The following is an 18,356-nucleotide window of genomic DNA, read 5'->3' on the forward strand; positions in this document are numbered from 1 at the left end:
AAACCCACTATCACGGGGAGCTTTTTCTTTTGACTCCACACACACTGACCCACACACAGAGCCCACTTTGCGTGCGAGTCCCGGATGCATCTTGTTGCGAACCCGGGTCTCTGGTGCGACAGGCTCTAGTGTTACCCACTAGACCACAGTGATACCCAATGTTGTACACGCACAATATATCTATATATATCTCCATTTTTTATTTTTTTTATTCTATTTTGATGCTTCAAATAAAATAAAAATATTTTATTATTTATATATCATTATACATGGTATAAACATAAAATAAAATTTAACAATGGTCTAAGAGGGAGTATAATGGATGTACGACAGAAACACTTAAGTGATACTTGTTGGGAAATTCTTCTGGTATATTTAGAGTCAACAAGAGTAATGAATATAATTTGATAGAATATAATCTTTTTTTAAATGTATTTTATGCTTGTCTTTCGTTTGGGGTTGTATAAAAATAATTACTGTCCTTAGTCCACACTCCAGATTAGTGGGTGGCGGTAATGCACCCGGAAGCTGTTTACCAACCGCCATAAAAAACAAGAGAAGAAGAAGAAGAAGAAGAAGAAGAAGAGCGACTCTCCTGGCTGAGGAGTTGGCAGCGCGTAGCTCGCCTTGGTGCCGCGGCTCTTCTGCTGCTGTCTGGCCTCGTTGGCTCGGACCCGCCTGAACATGGAAAGACGTCCGTGTAAGGGCGCGAGGAAACCCCGGTGAAACTCAGGCGACTGGAAACGCACTTTACGTTTCCTGTTGCGGTAATGTTGCCATGTGCACGCAGCTGCCTCGTGTCGTCCCTTGACCCAGTGTTGGTTTCCTCCCGCAGGTGCTGCACGTGTTGCACGTGTTGCACGAGCACGTGCCGGGCTGCGCGCTGCTCGTGGTCAAAGAGGTGCAGGAGGTCGCCATGCTGCGGCCTCAGGTAGGTCGTTATCCTCGGTGCTGGTTGCGGGTGTCGTGGAGGTGGAGCGCGTGCTGAGCCTTGGAGTTCGACAACATGGTGAGCTTCACGTCGGCCCAGCGTGCTCTGGAGAACATGGACGCCGTTTCTGAAGGCAAGATTTTATGTTTACTTTGTGGCTGTGTTGGTGTCCTCAGTTGTAATGATGTTCAAATATCTGTCAATCCACTGAGTTTCTGTGCTGACACTTTAAATGTAACCCTGAACAACTGAGGATCGTGTTTGAATATTTCATTTTAGACATTCATTTTTAATCAATGTTAGTCAATAGTACTCTGTGCAGTAGTTGGACACACGTTTAAATACATTTGACAGTCGATACGAGTTTAAATGAATATAGTTGTACACTATTACCTGTTTGGACATGTAGGCAGAATAATTAATACAAATGGCTGTGTTTCTTTTCTAACGATCACTGTCTTGTGTCTGCAGTGAATGGTATGGCTACCACTTCCCAGAGCTGGTCAAGATCGTGTCAGACAACTTCATGTACCGCTGCATGGCTCAGCTCATCGGAAACAGGAAGGAGTTGTCAGAAGAGAGTTTGCCAGTCTAGAGGAAGTGGTGATGGACGCCGCCAAGGCTCAGTCCATTCTGGAGGCGTCCCGTTCCTCCATGGGTCAGAGAATTATCTTTTTCATGCTTTAGACATTACAACGCATATGAAAGGACGTTTATTTTTGTACCACTAACATTTTTAAAGGACATGTATAACACCATGCCCCCTATTTGCCCACTCTGGACCAATAAGTGTCCCTGGTGACCAACACAGGGGGGCAGAGTACTTATCGCTCTCATAAACCTGGAGTGAAGGCACACATCCTCACTTCGGACCTGTCGGGAGAAACAAGCATGCTTAAGATTATCAGTATCTCTGTTTTAATGACGTTCAAATATCTGTCAATCACTCTGTTACGGTACTGACACTTTAAATGTAACCCTGAACAACTGAGGAACCTGTTTGAATGCTCACAACTTCTTTTCACTTAATTATTTTAAACATTAATTTTGAATCAAGAAAGCTATTAGTCAATAGTTCTCTCTGCAGTAGTCAGAGATGAACAAACGTTTAAATACATTTTGGACAATCGATAAGAGTTCAAATTTAATATAGTTGTACACTATTACCTGATTGGACATATAGGCAGAATAATGAATACAAATAGCTGGCTTAAAATCTGCCCTCCATTAACTTCAGACTCTGCCTCTGCGCACCATAGTTGGGAACCTGATTTTATCAGAAGCCACATCAGTCATTGTAGGTTTCAAATAGATTTGCTGCCGAATCTGAGCTTGATTACTCATCAGTCTCTTTACCTGCAGGTGTGGTTCATGCTGACCTGAAGCTGTTCCTGGAGACCAATCTGCCCCTCTCTGGGAAGAAGAAAGCTACGTTGGGAGTTTCAGATGCCAAGATTGGAGCGGCTTTACAAGAAGAATTCAGCCTTTCCATCCAGACTGGAGCAGTGGTGGCAGAGATAGCCAGAGGTGAGGAGCAATGCTCCCTCTAATCTTTTTCAGCACTGAGCAGAATTATTATTTTTTTTTTTTTCTGAGCGCACATTTCAGCACTGAGCAATTTGCAACCACGCGACCTGCCGGAAATGACCACAAGCCTGCGTTAGCCATAGGGGATTCAAAGAGATGACAGCAAATGCATCAATATGTATACAAGTTTGATATTTATTCAATATCCTTTATAATGGCTGGACTTTGGGAACATTTTAATGATGGTGTTTTACCAGTCAGTTTAGTTGAACTTAAAGGATCTTTGTTGAACTTCAATAAGGAGAGGTTATGACTGATCTATCTATCAAAGGTTTAGTCATTTCTCAGCAGGTACAACATTTAAGTGAAACTTCATTGAAAGAAAAATGCTAAAAAAGTTTCATAGGTAGGATGAAAGTTTCACGTTAGGCAGACGTTTTTCTGGGGCGCCTGCTCTGCCTTTCTTTTCTCCATGGTAGCCTATAGCTGCTGGAGCAGGGCCCGCCAAGAGGAGCCTAAACAGCGCCGGCCCGAGCTCATGTGGCGCTCTGGGCGAGCTTCACTCCTGGCGCCCGGAGGACAGCGGGGGTGAGGGGTGCTAACGGAGGCAGAGCGCTAGCAGAGGTACGGAGAGCGCATGTCGAGAAACGGGACGCTGATTGGCCAAGAAGACTCGACACGTCACATCAAAGATCGTATTATTGCGGAGATGGCTCACTCCTATCTCAGAAACACTGGCGCAAAAATTATTTGTAACCCCTGGAAAAAAAATCGTTTGTGCGGTCAGAAAAATGTGCGCTGTCTGAAAAATGTATTGCGCGGCCCCTTCGACTGGAACACTGGTGAGGAGCCCATCTGCCCCAGATGGATTTACCCTCTTTGCAGGTGTCCCGTTCCTCCATGGGTCAGCGAATTATCTTTTTCATGCTTTAGACAATAAAACACAAATGTAAAGGACGTTTATTTTGGTACCACTTGGCAGCTGCTCACTATTTTTAAAGGACATGTATAACACCATGCCCCCTATCTGCCCACTCTGTAGTACTGAGGAGCGTGTTTGAATATGCTCACAACCCGTCATCCACTGCAGGCTTTGTGATTAATTTCTTTTGAATGGATTTTCTTGCAGAGGTACACAAGTGTGTATGGTGAGAAGAAGGTGGAAGAGCGCCTGACTTTCTATGAAACTGGTGATGTGCCACGGAAGAACGTGGATGTCATGAAAGAGGTGAGCTCAGAAAATGACCCTGCAGCTTGTGAGGGTCAACTGTCAAAGTGAATTTGTTGCACTTTTTTAAATGCTCGTAATGCTGTGAATGATGACGCATCTCGTCCTGACTTCACTGAGGGTACAAAATGATTTAATGAGCCTGACTCAGCATTACGACCCTCAAGAAATGTGTGGTTTCACCTGGTTAAAAATTAATTTATATATATTTGTTTCCCCTTCTTCATCTTAGGCGACTGATGTTGCAACTGAGGTCAAGCGGAAACTGGTGAAGAAGAAAAAGAAACGCATGAAGCGTGAAAAGAAGCTGCAGGGCGCAAACGGCGACGCCCACAGTGACGCTGAGGTAAGCATGAACTGAAGCGTCTGGCCGCATGTTTTGATTTGAGGTTTGACCCCACATGGTCCTCTCTCAGTGTACGACATGCGATATAAGCCTGACTCCTAACCATTGGCTGGTCCCAGACAATGGACTTGATCACTGAAGTGAGTCAGACATTGCAGCCACGTGTGTGTTTATGTATATAATATGCATTATAAACGATATCAATATGTTTGCTCACCTTTCTCTGCTTTCTTGCAGGCTGAGAATGGCGACGCAGACACCCCCGTTGTTAAGAAGAAGAAACGAAAGTCTGAGGTGGAGGTCGTTGTGGAGGAAGCCGCTGCCACAGATAACGGAGCAGAGGAAACCGAAACTCCTTCAAAGAAGAAAAAGAAACGAAAGTCTGAGACCGTGGCTGCAGAGCCAGCAGAAGAGATCCCAGAAACGCCGGTGTCCAAGAAGAAAAAGAGAAAGGCCACAGCCTCTAAGTTGTGGCCTAAAACTAAATCTTTATATTCTGTACAGTTTTTTTTTTTTTTTTTTTTTTTTTCCTTAATCTGAAGGCTGTTTTGTTTGTTTTGGCAACCTCAAAACAGGTTAGACTGCAAGGAAATGCTTATAACTGTGCCTTCGAAGTCGGTGACATTTACTTGTACTTCTGTAAATAGCTTCTCATTAAACTTTGTAAAGTAAATCATCGTGAATGTGTGTTTTTGCCTGTTAAGGATCTCCATGAACGTCACTATGAGGTTGACTTATGTGATCACGATGGTCTAATGGAGACCTTTTCAAGTCACTCGTTAGGACGCCATCTTTTTATATGCAACTCATCAGCAGTACTTGAGCTACTCTCGGCCCCTTTGGACCTCATGTCCTGTATAATGCTGTAAAGATGTCAGACCTTTGGAGAAGCTGGAATGCATCAGGTTTAGACTTCACAACAGACTGAAGCAAGAGGTGGTGTTACTTCATAGCTTGAATGGCATTTAACTGTTAACATGCTGAAATACAGACTGTTGCGTCATCTTTTCAGAACCATGATGGTACTTCAGAATACTGATATGCATGAAGCCTGTTGAGGACTATGGGCTACAAAGCAGCGTCCTGGACCTCAATGCGATGCAGCAAATAAACTAACCATGACACCTGCTAAAGATCTAGCAAACAACACAGTAAAGCATTAGCGTCAGACTAAAATGAGCTCAGGGCCTCAAAACTCAAGTCCAGTATATAAAGATCAGAGCTCAGCAGGTGGAGGTTCTGGAGCAGCCTATAATGGAGCATCCAATAAATGCATATTGCTATAATCATGTAGATTCCATACCCCAATAAATCCAACAACAAAAGAAAACAGGCTTTTTTTTTTGCTGTAGGTTATAAATGGACAAACCAGTATTTATTTTAAGTAAATATGGTTGCTGTGTTCGTATCATATGCTGCAGTTACTAGGTTGCGTTTTATATTTGAGCATCATATTTATACTGATACTTTTAAGTTATATTGCTAGTGGAGGCTGAACCAGGCCTGAAGTAGTATGTGCTTGGGCACTGCTGCCTGGTCCTGACCTTGTTGGGCACAGTTCCATCCTTTGGTAGTTCAGTAGTCTATCATACTGCCTGGTCTACCTGCATCGTAAGACTGGGAACAGTTTGGTTCATAATGGATTAGCATGATTCTGCGTGGGCTTGAAACTTCTTGGGTCTGTGTCCAGCAAAACAAAGTGGTTAAGTATTGATTTCAGACCCATATAAACTGTTAAGAACTTTTAATTTGGACAACAAGGATTAAACCAATGTTAAAATGACATCAAATCCAAGGCCTGGCTGGTAAAACCAGTCAACTAGTGAGAGTCGAGGAATGAGAGACAGATGGAGGGAAACGGGGTAAAAAGAAAAGTCAAGCTATCAACTCAAGTCACCCTCAATATAAGGATTCACAGATGCGGGAGACTAAAGTTACAAAAACGTATTTCTTCTAAAACAAAAAAAGGCCTTTGCCATGAAAATGATGTGTAGAATTTATGTACATCATTCTCAGTTCATGTATGCATACAAAAAAAATCCACATCACAAGATGCTTGTGTTCAAGTATATTCACCAACTTCATCTCCATGACTTAGCATTCTCATTTTTCTTTTTTTTGAAATAAAATGTCCTTCAAAATAAAAACCAAATGCAGAAAACCACATTTTATGTCCTACCAATACATATATACTGTATAAATACATACATAAATATATTTTACATACAACAGCCATAAATTTGAAAAGGGGATATACAGAGCAAAGGGGAGGGCGGGGCGGTAGTGTGTGTTTTAGCTTGTGTTGTAAAATGGTTTGTCCCTCTATGTTCTCATCAGTAAGATACGCAGGTGTGGTGCTGTGTGTTGGCGTCTGTGTCCATGCACACACACGCACACACACTGAAGATGTAGCTATCTCAGTTAGCCCAGTAGGGGGAGCTGCCGTAGCTCGACTTGTTGACTTGGCTCTTCTGCTGCAGGCTGCTGGTCTGGCCTCGTTGGCTCGGACCACCCTGAACATGGAAAGACGTGACGTGTAAGTGCCCGAGGAAAAATAAACGGTCAAACACAGACGACAACCATAAGTCTGCGGGTGTTACCTGTCCATCCTGAGCTAGATGGTGGTGCAGCATCTGCGAGTGTGGTTGCTGGTGAGGCATGATGTGGAGGAATGGGGCCGGTGCATAGCCTCCAGGAGCGGCTCCAGGGTTCAGAGGCCCCGGGCCCCCCAGTGCTGATGGCAGACTGAAGGGAGGCGGTGTCCCCGCATGGAAACCCTGCTTATCAAAAGACTGCAGACAGAGAAGAAAGTACCAATTAAACTCAAAACCTGATTACGCATTCGTAGAAACACTAATTATACAGCGAGACGACAGTGGGCGCTTCTCAGCAGCCCACTGCTCCTAAATTGATATGGATGGGTTAAATGCAGAGAGCAAATGTCATGTATGCATGTTAAAATGTATGTAATATGACGACGTAATTGAGTTGAGGCTCACCTGGGTCTTATTGTAAACACTTCCACTGATGTCTGGCACACCGGAGTTACTGGACGTCACTGAGACACCTGGCAGAATGACAGCAACAACATTTACACACAATTCCAAATGAACATATTTATTTAAAACGGTTTGTTTCTCCTGTTTACCTTTCCCGGGCCCAGAAGCAGCAGATTTGGCTTGTGCCTGTGAGGAGGAGTTGTATCCTTTACTGTAGTCCACGCCTGCTGGCCCCGCTGTCAGCTCCTCATACCCTGCACAAGAAAACTACGTTCAGTGTTCCAACGATACACACGATAAGAGTTTGGAAACTCCTTAGAATTAAATACATTTCCGCGAACTAGATGAACTGGTGTGCTCCCTAACCTGAACTGAAGGCGTGCTGGCCGTAACCACTGGGCTGCTGCTGCGTCTGCTGCTGGAAGGGGCTCGCCGAGGGGTTTCCCAGACCGAGGCTCATGCTGTGCTGCTTGGCCGAGGCTGGGCCCCCGGGAGGAACGAACATGGTGTGGCCGTACTGGAAGGCAGCGGCACTGGGTACGGCACCGGGCACCCCGGTGTAGTAAGGCAGGCCTGTGTAGCTGTAGCCCGGGGGCAGAAAGGCCTGCTGACTGCTGTGGTGTTGCGGCTGGCCCTGGGGCTGGGGCTGGGCCTGGGGAGGCTGAGGCTGGGCCTGGTTCTGTCCTTGGTTCTGGCCCTGGGAAGCCTGCGAGGCCGCCAGGCTTGCGGGGGGTGCCGGGGAGGTGGAGTCATTCCTGCCAAACTTTGTGACTTCTCCTAACAAACAGTTGAGAGGTCAGTCGAGAACAAAACACGGGAATTTAGGATTTGGGAGCAGTCCAGCAAAGGTGGAAGGTGCTTTACCTGAGTAGGGGTTGTTGGCTAGGCTCCCGTCTCTACCAGAGAGAGTCGCTGTGGGGCCGGGGAATGTGATTCCATAGTAATCCTGCAAAGAGGGCTGAAGGATCCGGAGAGTATCAGGAGGAGAGCCACACAACAACACAAATACGTTGATTTAGTACGAGGATGAGGCTCACCATTGGCAGTCTGGACTGGAGCATATGGAGGTCTTCATAACCATAGATCTGCTGTGAAACACAAAGGACAGGCATCATCAGCTAGGAAAACGGCACAGGCACATACGACACAGACAAGACACAGACAGACGGTCTACTTACGGGGTACGCTGGCAGCAGCCCCCCTGGACCCATGATATACTGGTTGGGCAGCAGCGGGGGCACTCCCTGGGATAAATTAGGAGGAGCTTTACCTGTCCAAACAACGACACAACAACCATCACTTTCATGTACTTTACTTTCATGTGAACCAACAGTAACAAGTATTTGGGCTTATATCATCACAGGAGCTCAACAAATGAGTGAAAACAACCCATCGCACTGTTCCCGCGGCTCACCAGCGGCGGACGAGAGCAGGGCCGTGGTCCTCTGTGCGGAGAGGTTGGACGTGGCAGTAGCTCCATTGGAGCCAAGTCCCAGCGCCGTGCTGGCGGAAATGGCAGCAGAGTGAAGCACATTGGCGCCGACGATGCCGCCGCTCATGTGGTTGCCCATGTTGCCCATGTGGTTGGCCATGTTGCCCATGTTGGCCATGTTGGCCATGTGGCTGATGCCGCTGCTACTGTTGCTGCTGTTGTGGGTCGAGTGGTGGGCAGAGGGCTGCGATGACGTGTAGGAGCCAGTGGAGGGAGCCAGAGAGCTCACGCTGCTGTTGTCAACACTGGTGTACTGCGGACAGGAAGGAAGAGTCAACATCATTTAAAATGAGTGCTCCATCTTTTAGATTTCATTTTACAACGCATTCATGAAAAGTGTTGTTTGTCAGTGAGTGCTGACCAGTCTGAAAAGAGTCTGTGGCTTTAGCTCAACATGCCAGCATGTACTGGAATACAGATCATGCTGAAGCCGTGGAGTTTCATGTGGGATGTAACAGCATCAGCTGTTTGGTGACATATCATCACACAGGATGAGTCGTCACACGAAAAGCTTTTAAAAAGTGCTTGGGGAAGACGAGACGTGTACTTACAGTCAGAGAGCTGGAGCCCAAAACCGACACTGAGGAATGATTGCTGACATGACTGTGGAGTGAAGGCAGAGAGGAAAGACAGGATCAGTGTACAGTTGTGGTCATCAGAATTTAGTTTGTACCGCTCAATTAAATTACTTCACTCAATTTGTTTTTGGATGCAAAAGATCCTTTTTAAATGCACAAATGAGTGGCAGCTGCAGATACCCACTATACTGCACTCTCTTGAGAGTTTAGGCTGACAGAACATGGCCAATAAAACCTAGTAAATTCAACTTTGCAATGAATTTCAAAGTTCAGTTTTTTTGCCTCGCTGGTCATCGGTCTGCCGTATGCGGGTTGGTCACCTGTTGAGCGAGTTCAGGTGGCTGGCTGAGGGCAGGTCCTGTGCCAGGTTGGAGAGCGCGGCGGAGCTGTGTGCAGGCAGGGTGGATGCTAAGTGGGAGGAGGGTGCAGAGGCACCGTTGGTGCTGAGGTTCAGAGACGGCGACTCTGGCTTCGGTGTCGAGGATGCTGATAAAGCTGAGAAGAGGAGGAAAGAAAAAGACTTAGACTCAACACAGCAGCGCCAAAAGAAAGGTGGCTCTTTCTAGACGTGAACAAATACATCAGTAGGAGGGAACTTACTGTCTAGAGCAGTAGAGGTCCTGACACCATTCAGACCATTCTGGTGATATAAAAACGCAGCTCAGTGTCAGAGTATACTGATAACAGATCAAGACCACTATCATAGCTATGTGGCAAACATACACGGTACGAACAAAACATCACTACAGTCAGTACAGACTTAAAAAGGTAAAAAAGGTGAAATCCAATACAGAATTCATGGCCTTGCTATAACGTTTGATTGTCTTAAGTTGAGGGGCGATGGTAAGAAAGTGCTGGCAAAAAAGTTGGTCGCACTTTATAATAACTGCACACTATTTAGCATTAGTAAAGCATGAGTAAACACTTAATTCATCATCTATAAAGCATTATTCCAACATGAATTTCATTATTAATGCAATTCATAAACACAGTTATAAATGTTTCATTCTTGATTAATAAGCTTGGGTTTTCATAATTTATAAATGATGGATTCCCCATTTGTAAATGAAGCATTCAGGACTTATAGATGATTAATAAGCTTAGGTTCAAGCCCACCCAGGGACGAAACAATCTATTGCTCTCCAGATACCCTGGGGACATGGAACGCTAGTGGGCCTTGGGCAAAACCTCCATTGATGAAGTAACTGCTAAATGGTCAAAAACCACTGCTGGATGGTCAAAAAGTTGCCTGCTCTCATTCTGCAGCCTCTTTGTTCTCCCAGCTTGCTTCTCTGTTTTTGAATGATAGCCTAAAAAAAAAACAACTATAAAATGTGTCCAAATGCATTCAACAACTATATCGATGGTACATTTATATGACGGAACATGAAAAAAAAAAAACTCTTCGTACTCAGTTGAAAGAAGTCTCTGTTGTGCAATTGGTTAGCGCGTTCGACTGTAAATTGAAAGGATGGTGGTTCAAGCCCACCCAGGGACGAAACATCTATTGTTAGTAAATGATAAAAAATGCTGCAATTCATGATTAATTCAGGTAGTTACTACCCGCTAGTTAAGTATTAGTTAAGTATGTTCTGTTACCTCATCTAAACCCCAAGCTTATTAATCAAGAATCAAACATCTATAACTGTGTTTATGAATTGCATACTAATGAGTTGGAATAATGCTTTATAAATGATGAATTCAGTGTTTATTCATGCTTTACTAATGCTAACTAGTGTGTACTTATTATAAAGTGCTACCAAAAAGTTAAATATATCTAATTTGAACAAATATGCTGAAACGACCTTTCACACAGTCTCAGTTTCCCAACATGGGGCTGACGGTCGTGGTCATTTCTTAGCATTGCTCCGTTTATACGAGATTTAGAAATGCGAGGAATGTTTGAATTTGGACGATATCTCATCTCTAATAACTGCAAATCGGAATAACTTGGCCATCTCAACTCACCATGACTGGTCCCGTGGCCTCTTTACTCTGGGAAAAGGCCAGTCGCGTGTGAGGGTTCATGGTCCCGTCGTAACTTCCCCCCACTGTGGAGTAGTGAGAGGAGGGTACAGAGGTGGTGGAGGCTGTCGAGGAACACGAGGGCGGGTTGGAGGAGCTGGCGGTCCCCAGTGAGGAGGGAGTCAGGCTGGGCAGCGGCACAGAGGAGTGATACACTGGCTCTGAGCAGCTGAGAGGCAGAGGCAGGGCAACAGAGAGAGAGCTGCCCAGCGACTCACTAAGACCACAGCGGGAAGGAAAGGTTATGCGTTAACTTTGTTTACACAGGGTTCATACACATCCTGACCTGACCAATGCTTTTCCATGACTTTCACCAAATTTCCATGAGCAAACATTTAGTGAAATCTGGGTGTAAACATGAAAAAGTGAGTAAATGTAGTATTTAAATGAGAATACAAGGCATACAGTAAACCTTAAATGACACAAATGAATGAGACAATAGTTTGATTAAAAGAATAAACATTTATATTGATGCGTCTTTCTTTTAAAAGGATATTAATTATTTCAAACTCAGCGTAAATGAACACATGAACATAACACATTTACATGACTTTTACTAAACTTTTGGGATTTTATTTTTCTCAAGGACTTTTCCAGGCCTGGAAATGGACATGTTTACAAACCCCAGCATGAAGGAACTTTCATCCATGCCATTTCTGATCTGTTGCATTTTAGAATCAAACTCAGTTCCTGTTATCGTAATATTAAAAAGATAGAACTGGTCAGTACCTGAGTGGTTTGGAGTACAAGCTTGTCTGGCTCTGTGCTCCTGGTCCCGGTGCAGGAGCCGGTGTGGACTCCCTGGATGCCGCCATCGCACAATTGTCAACGACTCCAAACTCCGGCAATGCCGACTCCGAGCCGAAGTCGAGAGCGCCAAACTGCAGGTTTAGCCCAGGGACGTCGGCCGAGCCGGGCATCTCTACCGCCGTGGAGGGGATCTGCCAGAATGGAGGGAACAGCCAGGTTTCAGGACCTTGACTTTTAAGCGCGTAGACCGACTTTGTATGTGGTCATTTACAAAAGATTTGCTTAAATATGTGAGATTGTTGCCTTGGCAATCGAGATGCAAAATCTCAAACCCACACAGGACAGTGATTTCCTTCAAAGACAAACCCGGATCTGAACTCAAGAGCAGCCACATCGGATTGTAATCGTAACTTTCTGTCCATCAACATCAAATCGCCCACCTTCGATGTGGGAGGTATCCTTCGTTTCTGGCCTTTGAGCTGCGCCCGTTGCTGCTGTGGTGTGTTGCCACACTGAGGGTCCAGCCCTGCGCCAGGAGGTTTAGCACCAGCAGCGGTCATCACCGGGCCCGCCTGTGCTGGCGTGCCGGTGTGGTGGGAAGCAGGCGAGGCGGAAGCAGGGGGCGCTTGTTGTTGCGACGGAGGACTGGGTTGACGCGCCAGAGGCAAGGACGGGCCGCTGTGCCTCTGAACCAGCTGGCTCAGCACCAGAGAAGGCTCTGGCTGCAGCCCAAACTCACCTGCAGACACAGGACAGGGATTAGAAACAAGAACGCATGCCTATGTTAATACATGTGGCAAAAACAGGAAAGCTTGCTAATGGCTGCACTCCGACAGTCCCACTTCAACACTTACGGCTGAACTGCGAGGACAGCGAGGGGCTGTTGGAATCCGAAGCCTTCATGTCCCAGCACGATGAGGACGGTGGAGGTACAGGTGCTCCCAGGCCGGGCAGTCGGCAAATGGAAGTGTTGCTTCCTTGGGTGCTGGCAGGATGCGCAGCCTGGGATGAAGGTAGCGGACCCAAGCCAGGGCCCTTCAGCTGTTCCAGTATCTGAGCTCCAGCGCTGGGCTGAGCCCGTTTGGTCTGCCCCAAATCCCCAAAACCAGCTCCCAGAACCGACGACTGGCACAGACAGAAGGAGAAAGTGTCATCACCTACTTTGTTTCTGTGTGCCAGTTTATTTACATGCAATAGATGAAGGAATGTGGATGAAAAGAAAAGGGTGCAGAGTGTCAAAAGCAATTTTTTTTTTACCAGAGCAGCATGAGCATAGCTGGTGCTACTGGTGGCGTTGCGACTGGGAGGCGGCTGCTGTTGCGGTGTCTGGTGGTGGTGGTGGGAGTTAGTGAAGACCAGACTCTGAGAGGAAGAGGACGAAGGTGGCTCTCTTCCTCCAGCTACAGGCTTCTGCAGCAGAGAGCCGAGGTCCAGACTAACACAGAAACAGTTGGTCAAGGGTCAAAAGTCAATTCCAAAATGCCTGCAGGACATGAATTCAAAGTTTAGATACAAGTAAATCTTGTATGGTATTCATTTTATGAAGCAAAAATAAATATACAGCATTGGAAATGTATCAAAAGTTAAGTTAAACTGAAACTACCGAGCACTTTGTTGCACAAAATAGCCGGTATTTGTTGTGAAATTAAGTTACGCAACATTGGCCCCCGGTCTGAGATCGGGGGCCAATGTAGCACGTTATAGTTGAGCCAGTTACTCACCTTTGCCCAGGTGTGATGTGATTCTCGGCAGCAGGTGCACTTGAGGAGGTGAACACTTTGGTCTCTGAGAGCTGCAGGAACAAACACAACAGAAAAAAGTGTTTAAAATATACACCAAAACTGTGTTATTGACAGACTTCTCCTGTAATCGTGTCAACTCACACTAACATCCTCACTCCAGTCCTCAGATGCCCAGTCTTCCAAGGCACCCCTCCATGGAACTAGAGAGCAGCCAATGATAGGTCATAACGTTTAAATACAGGTAGGATAGGTAGGTTAACACAATGCAGGACACCTGTAGCTTATGAACATGTGGATAAAAAGCTACACTGTGCCATCTGCATCGTATATACACATTATACATTTGTTCGCCACAAAACTGCTGTGACAGGTGAAGAGCAGCATGTCCCCTGTGAAGAGCTCACCTGTCCCCTCCGTGCTGTTGTTGGCCTCCGGGTCCCACACCTCAGGTTGCGTGTTCCCTGACCCCGCCTCTGAGGTGTAGTCCGCTGGATTGAAGGTGCTGGGGAAGAGGAGAGGTATATTTAGTGACGGTAATAAACTGAAGGGGCAGAGAGTGGTCGACAGATCCAGTCAATTATTTTCCCAATAAACTGTCTCGAGTAATAATATTTATTATCCATACTATTGATTGGACAAAGCTCCCATTAGAAGAGGGATGAAATATTGATTTCTCATCCACATCTTAATGGGACAGGTGACTTAAGACTCACAATATTTAAAGATACACTTCAAAACGTCAGTTGCGAGAAGAATTAATGACTCAAAAACCAAATCCAAACAAAATACAACTTCCTAGCCTGAAAAAAAAAAATCCAATTTACGCCGAAAAAGTGTGTGAAACCCCGCGAGAGTGTGCATGTGTGTGGCCACCATACCCCATTCCCTGGGCTGAGAACCGGCTCCCCGGTGGACCTCTCCCTCGGCCTCGACCTCCAGATCCTGCGTGCCATTCAAACAAACCGGTCAACAACATCCCCTCCGGTGTTTTGGGCGTGCTGACCGGTGTTTTACCGGCAGCTGGGTCGTGACAGTGCATGCGCTCACCTCGGCCGCCACCTCTGGCCCTCCGACCTCGGTCTGAACCCCTGTCCACTGGTGTGACCTCCACTCCATTCTCCTCTGGACGTGCTGCACGTGTGCAAAGACACCGCATTAGAAGCAGTACTATATAATCAAACACACCGATACTGACAGAAGAGGCCGGAGACTCGGAGCTGGATTCAAATGAAGGTCAGGTTTACCCGGTCGACTGCGACTGGCCCCCCTGCCCTTGCGGTTGGCTGCCGCACGGCCCTTGCTAGCTTCTCTCTCTCCTTTCTTCTCCCTGTTTTCCTTGTTCTCCTTGCTGTCTGACGGACCCTCCTTCACCAGGGGCTTCTTCTTCCCTACCGTCTCCCATGAGGTCTAAACGCAGACAGAGAAGGGGTGAAAATAAATAAATACAGAAAGTAAATAAAAATTGGACCACAATATAAATAAATAAATAACTTGCATGTGTTTCTTATTGCACTAACTTAAAAACACTGAAAAACTATTGCCAGTAGTAAAACAAGGTATCATTGACAGTATGCTTCAGTGAGCAGAAGTAAGCATACAAAAACATAAATATCTGCCTCCATTCCACAGTTGGAGCGTGTCGAAGTGGCTTCTGACATTCTGTGGTTGGTTGAACAGTTTCAACTGTATTTGGTTCAAGAGAATAAAGAGACACTACCAACACTACAGGACACCAAACAAACATTTCTGGAAACGATTACAGAAAAGCTGTGATGCCAGCAAGCGTGCACCAGGCTGCGTTATGCAAGAAAAACAAAACCAGATGAGGACATGGAATTGGAAGAGTTTCAATATTAAAACAACTCTGAATTAAAGTGAGGGTAAAAACAACATAATGCTTAAAACCATACCGTCACTAAAATGTGTGTTTTAATTTGGTTATAGGCCGCTCTTTTCTACATCTATTCTTACAGCAAAAGGCAAAATAAAACAAACTCAGAGTTATTCAGGGGGTTGCAGTATGTACAAAAACAGCAGAGACTTCCACGTAAAAATAAAAAAATAAAAAATTGAAAAAAAAGGGGAGAAAACTGGCTATTTTTCTATTTTGAGATTTCCGAGACACCAAAACCACCAGGTAGCCGTCTGACTGGCCGCCCTGCCCTCCAGCCTCTCCTCGCCATCTGCGCCAGCTGGCATTCTTCAGAAATGTTGCGACACTCACTTGGACTGGCAACACACAGGCAGAACAACACTCAAGTGTTTGCCAGACATTTGGAGCCCGTTTGACTTTCCTCTCAGAGCAGAAGAGGGAAAAGTGTGGGCAATGGTGTGCTTTCATGCTGAAGGTCCCTGATGCTAGAAAGAGCAAACTGCTCACTGGCACAAGATAAACTGTGGCAAAAGACGGCTCAGACTGATTTAAACTACTCCACGTCTTGGTCAAGAGTGAGTATGCGAGTTTGGGTTGAATTCATTGTTGCTCTGACAACACCTCAGATGAATTTTAAACCAGCTTTTGACTCATTGTCACCATTCTTAATCTGCATAACTCTGTCAATCACATAAAACAACAGGCTGGTCTGAGATCGGGTGTGTGTGTGTGATCTCTCGTAAACATGCCAACAGTCTGAGACTAAAAACATTTTGTATTGTCGGCAACGCAGATATTTCTAAAGTCTTGCAGCACGAGGCTTAAGCTGTGGCACAATACCAGGATCATGAAAGCAGCTGACATGCATTTTATTGAGACATTCATACGGTTATTAATTCCACCTGGGATTTTCTCACAGTGACGGATCAAAAAAAGTTATAATTTTATTTGTGGCAGCATAATATGACATTTAGAGCATGCTGTTGTTTTTACCCTGTGCATATCACAATATCTGAAATTGCACATTCACATAGATGAATATAACAGGAAACCAGTAAGTAGAGATTAAATGAGACATGATGTCATTTACCATGTCCGAGGTGCTCTCGAGGAGAAAGTTAATGGCTCTGCTAACGTCCTCGTTGCAGTCGTGGAGCGCTACCATGCACTCGTCCTGGTTCTTCCCGGTCACTTCCATCAGCTGGAGAGCAGCATCACACACACGTCATAATAGAATTGTCTAGTAGTCAAGAAAGGTGTACCAATGACACCAATACACTGCTTTTTCACCACACGAGGTGTCACTCACAGCATCAAATATGCATTTTTCATTCGTCAACAAAGTACTGGAGTCATGGAAGATTGGCAGCTTGCACTGCCTAGTCATGACTAGCCCTACGTGCTCCTCACCTGGTTAACTTTGCCCTCAAAGTCAGCGTCATTCTTGTCATAGATGACCTGGGCAAGCCGGATCTGCTCGGCAGTAGCCTGCATCATGGAGACCAATGGGGACAATTTTGATGAATAGGAGCAAAAAAGAGAAGAACAAAGTATGCCACTTTAAATTCAAAGCCATCCAATACAACAGCTCCACCAATAAATCCATTTTTAATATGATAATGACTTTAAGTTTGTATTACTATATGGATGCTATTGTCCCTATTTCTTAATGTGTGCACTGTGGTTTTGCTGGCAAAGGTAGTCTACCTACCTGTGTCTCAACAATGCGTGTGGTTTGCTTTCATTAATTGCTTCATGTTCACGTGGTTGCGGTGGCTCACCTGTATCTGTTTCTGTGGTTGTGATGCTTGAGTGGCAGCAGGCAGCGCTTTTTCCCGAGGGCCCCGGGCCTTGTCGCCGCCCAGCGAGCTCATCATATACAGTATATACAAAACTCTGTATGTACAAAATAGAAAAATCTGCAAAATGAAGCAAGAAACGATGAGTAAAATCAACAAACAGTTCTTAAACCCACAAATGATGTATAAAACCCAAGTACATTCAGTTAATCTACAATGTTGTTACAGCAGAGCCTCAATACTGTTCCTTGTGCGAGTACATAAAGGAAAGAATTGTTTAATACCGAAAATATGTGTTGAGTGTAGCTAAAGCCGTATTGCACAACCATGAATACTGGCCTTATGAAGGCTGAAAGACACACTGGTGACACAACAGCTTTGCTGCAAATCTAGGTCAAGGAGGGAGAGCGACCCAATGTCCTCTCACAAACAGCAAAGACCTCAGAGGGTGAGCAGAAAACCACACGCCCTCTATAAGCTAGATAGTCAACACAAACTAAGATCTCTCTCACACACACACACACACACACACACACACACAGAATTATTCTCCGTATAGGACAACTGGATCCTATACAAGATGCAGTGCCTTGCTTCCAATTAGGTAGATACCACATAACTAAGCATTAATATGCTTTTGTGGCAAATATTAAACACTTCTCACAACCACACACACCTTTATACACCTGCAAATAAATGGAAAAGGTGAGTGCTCAACACCCTGTAGTGCAATTTTTGTTCCAATCTTTGACTATGGTGTCCATTACTAGAATAATAGCATAACATACATCCCCAGTGACCCATTGGTTTTATATCAGAGAACAATAGCAATCCAGTTCACAGCGCCTGGGTGACGTCGGCCGATGCACTGCAGCCATTGGCTGCTGGTCTGAACAAAGCTAATGCACACACAAAAAAGGACGAACTGGCTTTAAATGTAATTTTAGTGAGGAAATCTAAATATCTTTTTATAACCGAGAAACCTCCTGCAGCAGCTGCACCACCAGCCTCGTGTTTAAAGTATTAACACATGATTAACGGACGAGTCCGGGGTAGTCTTAGGAGA

General features: G+C 45.3%; 2 protein-coding genes across 3 annotated transcripts; one reads left to right on the top strand and one right to left on the bottom strand.

Moving 5' to 3' along the window:
• Positions 1–580: 580 nt before the first annotated feature.
• LOC306736560 (nucleolar protein 56-like) lies at positions 581–4,625 on the top strand. Its single transcript, XM_079218206.1, has 7 exons — positions 581–700; positions 836–1,064; positions 1,403–1,589; positions 2,294–2,458; positions 3,588–3,686; positions 3,919–4,032; positions 4,270–4,625. Exons 3-5 carry the CDS (start codon positions 1,406–1,408, stop codon positions 3,608–3,610), a joined length of 372 nt encoding a protein of 123 aa, XP_079074332.1. The 5' UTR covers positions 581–700; positions 836–1,064; positions 1,403–1,405; the 3' UTR covers positions 3,611–3,686; positions 3,919–4,032; positions 4,270–4,625.
• Positions 4,626–6,325: 1,700 nt separating this feature from the next.
• ubap2a (ubiquitin associated protein 2a) lies at positions 6,326–17,494 on the bottom strand. 2 transcript variants are annotated; one of them, XM_079217634.1, is made up of 26 exons: positions 17,273–17,494; positions 16,902–16,979; positions 16,582–16,692; positions 14,863–15,025; positions 14,666–14,749; positions 14,497–14,560; positions 14,023–14,120; positions 13,760–13,818; positions 13,598–13,668; positions 13,134–13,311; positions 12,731–13,001; positions 12,317–12,615; positions 11,856–12,067; positions 11,070–11,343; positions 9,702–9,741; positions 9,422–9,596; positions 9,075–9,126; positions 8,446–8,776; positions 8,210–8,301; positions 8,069–8,119; positions 7,896–7,989; positions 7,398–7,808; positions 7,181–7,285; positions 7,032–7,099; positions 6,633–6,824; positions 6,326–6,545 (listed from the first exon to the last, which is right to left on the bottom strand). In XM_079217634.1, exons 1-26 carry the CDS (start codon positions 17,366–17,368, stop codon positions 6,450–6,452), a joined length of 3,765 nt encoding a protein of 1,254 aa, XP_079073760.1. In that variant the 5' UTR covers positions 17,369–17,494; the 3' UTR covers positions 6,326–6,449. The 2 variants fall into 2 exon arrangements, with proteins under 2 accessions (XP_079073760.1, XP_079073759.1); XM_079217633.1 differs by having other exon boundaries at positions 14,497–14,749.
• Between the last annotated feature and the right edge of the window lie 862 nt (positions 17,495–18,356).

This window comes from Taurulus bubalis (assembly GCF_910589615.1).
Source record: "Taurulus bubalis genome assembly, chromosome: 5".
NCBI classification, from domain to species: domain Eukaryota; kingdom Metazoa; phylum Chordata; class Actinopteri; order Perciformes; family Cottidae; genus Taurulus; species Taurulus bubalis.